The sequence below is a fragment of the Apteryx rowi genome, unplaced genomic scaffold, assembly GCF_003343035.1.
Source record: "Apteryx rowi isolate R43461 unplaced genomic scaffold, aptRow1 scaffold_604, whole genome shotgun sequence".
NCBI lineage: Eukaryota > Metazoa > Chordata > Aves > Apterygiformes > Apterygidae > Apteryx > Apteryx rowi.
This window is the reverse complement of record NW_020450877.1, coordinates 431,123-434,094: the sequence shown is the minus strand read 5'-3', so window position 1 is coordinate 434,094 and position 2,972 is coordinate 431,123. Positions and strand designations below refer to the sequence as shown.

Here is a 2,972-nt window from a genome sequence, read left to right as displayed (position 1 = left end):
ATTGCAAACCAAACATGCTACTTTTGCTTGTTTGCATTATCTCTCAATACTTGTGAACAAATTTGGTCACCTTACTTTGATTGAGTTTTAAATAAAATAAGTACCATCCCCTCTCACTTAAAGTTGTCTTGCAGTTACAGGAAAACACATTGTCAGTTTATGGCTATAAATGTTTATGTAGCATTGCTAGGCATCCTGGAGGCAAATCTCCTCCTCCTCCCCCCTCCCCCCCATCACTCCAGGAAAACTCATGACTTTTTTCCCCAGGGATTTTAACGTAAAGACTTTATAGGCCTGTGAAAGGAATTGTAGCAAGGCTGGGGACATTTCTCAGTACTCAGATGAGTTTGCTTGTATGCTCACTGCAAAGGAGCTGGGTTACCAGAACAATTGAGAGTTTTATATAGGCATCAGCCTTCCTTCCACCTCTAAAGAGTCAGTTGTATGTGCTGAAAGCACCTGTCACCATGCACGAGCGATTGCTGTGTATAGACCAGAGAGTAAAAGCCAAGGTTAAGATTGCATTGAAAACACTCACATTAACGCTATGCTGTTTGCTCTTCTTAAGTAAGATACCACTTGTTGCATGGTCCTGCACTCAGAAAGACGAGACGCTATTCAATGACTGACAATAGATGATTTTTAAAACATTTTTTTCCTCTTTTTATTTGTTTTTCCTGATGGTTGCTACAAGCAAAGGAGGTATTCAGAAATGTAACTGTGCAATACAAACACAGGCAGCAAACTAAGTTGATGGCATGAAAGGTGTATCTGAGAACACAGAGTTGACAGAATCAGAGTCAGATTTTGTTCGGGTAGTTTTTAAGATACTCTCAGCAATGATATTGTCATTAGGAAACAGTTTTACTTTCCCATTCTGACCGTGTTTTGGTTCATTTACAGGTTCCAGGAAAACCACCCTTTTACCAGTGCTAGCCTTCTTCTCATCAGCAGGCAGCTCTGGAGGTGGTGTGGAGTTCAGTATGGATGAGTGGGCACTGCTTTGGTTCAGCTTCCTCTTTCTCTTTTTTGTCTTACACTGACACGGACATGGGGTCAGATAGAGATAAAGCAGTACTAAAATAATACTGGCTACACAGGCAGCAAGGGTGGTAAAAGCTGTGTTAAATGCTTCATGAGCATGGGACCTGTTCACTGTGAAATTGCTAACATTTATTCTAACCTCTATGGTTTCATTTAGGAGTCTTTTCTTATTTATTGCAATGCAGGAATACAGCCCGGAGTCCTCTAGCTGGGCATCTGTTATCTCCAAGCTCCCATTGTGAAACACCCTGAAGTTGTCAGTCTCCCTGTCTGGCTCCAGCAATCGATTGTCTGGACTAACCCAAACAAAATACGTGCCTGCATCGCTGATTCTGCTGTCACAGTGTACAACCAGCCTGTCACCGACCTGGGCATCATGAACAAACCCAAAGGCTTGGAAAGAGCTGTTGATGGTGCTTTCAGAGCAATTCAGAAAGTTGTCATGCAGTAAAGGCAGTTTATTGTAACCTCTTGGATCTGATCGTAACAAACAGGCATACTCGTTTTTGAAGTCCACCACAGAGTTGAAGTGCCTCTGATACCAAAAGATTAGCATGGAGTACAGCATACAGTCACAATAGAATGGGTTGCCATGAAGATAAATTCCACTAAGATGCTTGGCTGGCACTGAACTGAGGCGCTGAATAGGCATCAACTGGATGTGATTAAAGGAAACGTCCAGCAATACAAGTTCTGTCAGTTTATGTTTTCCAACATACAAGTCCAGTGGAAAATGTGAGAGTAAGTTATAGCTCAAGTACAGTTTCTGCAGCTTGTACAATCCTCCAAAGGCTGAAGACTCTATCTGCGTTATCTGATTGTTGTAAAGCAAGAGCACTTCCAGTGCCCTCAGCTCTTGAAACAAAGGGCTGCCCAGTGTCTTCAGGTTGTTGGATGACAAGTCTAGGTACTTTAAATTTGGGGTTGTGGAAAAACTTCCAGTGATAATGCTGCTAATGCTATTATGATTGAGTATTAAAGTGTTCAGTTTCTCAAACAGTACTGGGACCCATTCAGGTTCTAAAAATCCAATTCTGTTATAACTCAGATCCAGTCTTTTCATACATTTGTAAAGATTTCCTGGCACCCTGGAGAGGTTCTTATTGGTGCAGCTTACGATATCGCTGGCACAAATGCAGGCTGTTGGACACATCCCCGAGGCATTGCCACAAACACTCACGATAAAAACCAAGAGGCATGCCAGCCCTTTGCAGTTCAGTTTAAAAACTCCAAGTCGAGTAGGAATTGTCCAGCAGTTTAAAGACATTGTGGCTGTTCCTTAGCTGTGTCCCAGTGCTGTAGCTGTCCCTTAGCTGTGTCCCAGTGCTCCTCGCCAGAGATTATACGTGTAGTTAGCTTTGCACTAATCACTGTTAAAAGAGGAATACAGAGGTACAGCATGTTAACATTTAAGATTCATGACCTGCCTGATTTCTTATGCATGCCTTTTGAACAAATAAGGTGAATTAACCCTTTTTGTTTCACACGGTTAATTTTAAAATCTAGTTCTTCTCAGGTGATGGTTTAGCATTATTTTTATATAAACACAAAATTCTGCACTCATCTGTAAATATTCACGTTACAGACATGATTTTTCCTCTCCAAAAACTGTAACCATTCTTCAGTCTTGAACCACAGAATGCAGTTTCTGACAGACCATAAAAAAACACCATCGGAACTGTTCATCTGTGGAGCTTTACTATCCAATGGCATCCCTTACCTGTTTCCAGGCCAGCCTAGAAATGAAACTTCTGATGCAGGAAAAAGAAATGCCTTATCTAAAAATGCTCTTTTCTTATCTAATGGAGAGCAGTTACATTGTTTCTTCCCAATCAGAAAATGTCACACATTTTCAAGCACAGAATTTTCTCAGACTACTTAAATCTTTAAATGTCATACAAGTTTTTCTTCTCTCTTTTCTTTTAATC

At 41.0% G+C, this 2,972-nt stretch overlaps 1 protein-coding gene across 1 annotated transcript; it reads right to left on the bottom strand.

Moving 5' to 3' along the window:
* Window positions 1-639: 639 nt before the first annotated feature.
* Window positions 640-2,394, bottom strand: AMIGO2 (adhesion molecule with Ig like domain 2). Its single transcript, XM_026083508.1, has one exon. It carries the CDS (start codon window positions 2,309-2,311, stop codon window positions 746-748), a length of 1,566 nt encoding a protein of 521 aa, XP_025939293.1. The 5' UTR covers window positions 2,312-2,394; the 3' UTR covers window positions 640-745.
* Window positions 2,395-2,972: the final 578 nt, after the last annotated feature.

Excerpts from the sequence above, each read along its gene's own strand:
- AMIGO2 (XM_026083508.1), bottom strand. The coding sequence starts at position 2,311 with ATGTCTTTAAACTGCTGGACAATTCCTACTCGACTTGGAGTTTTTAAA.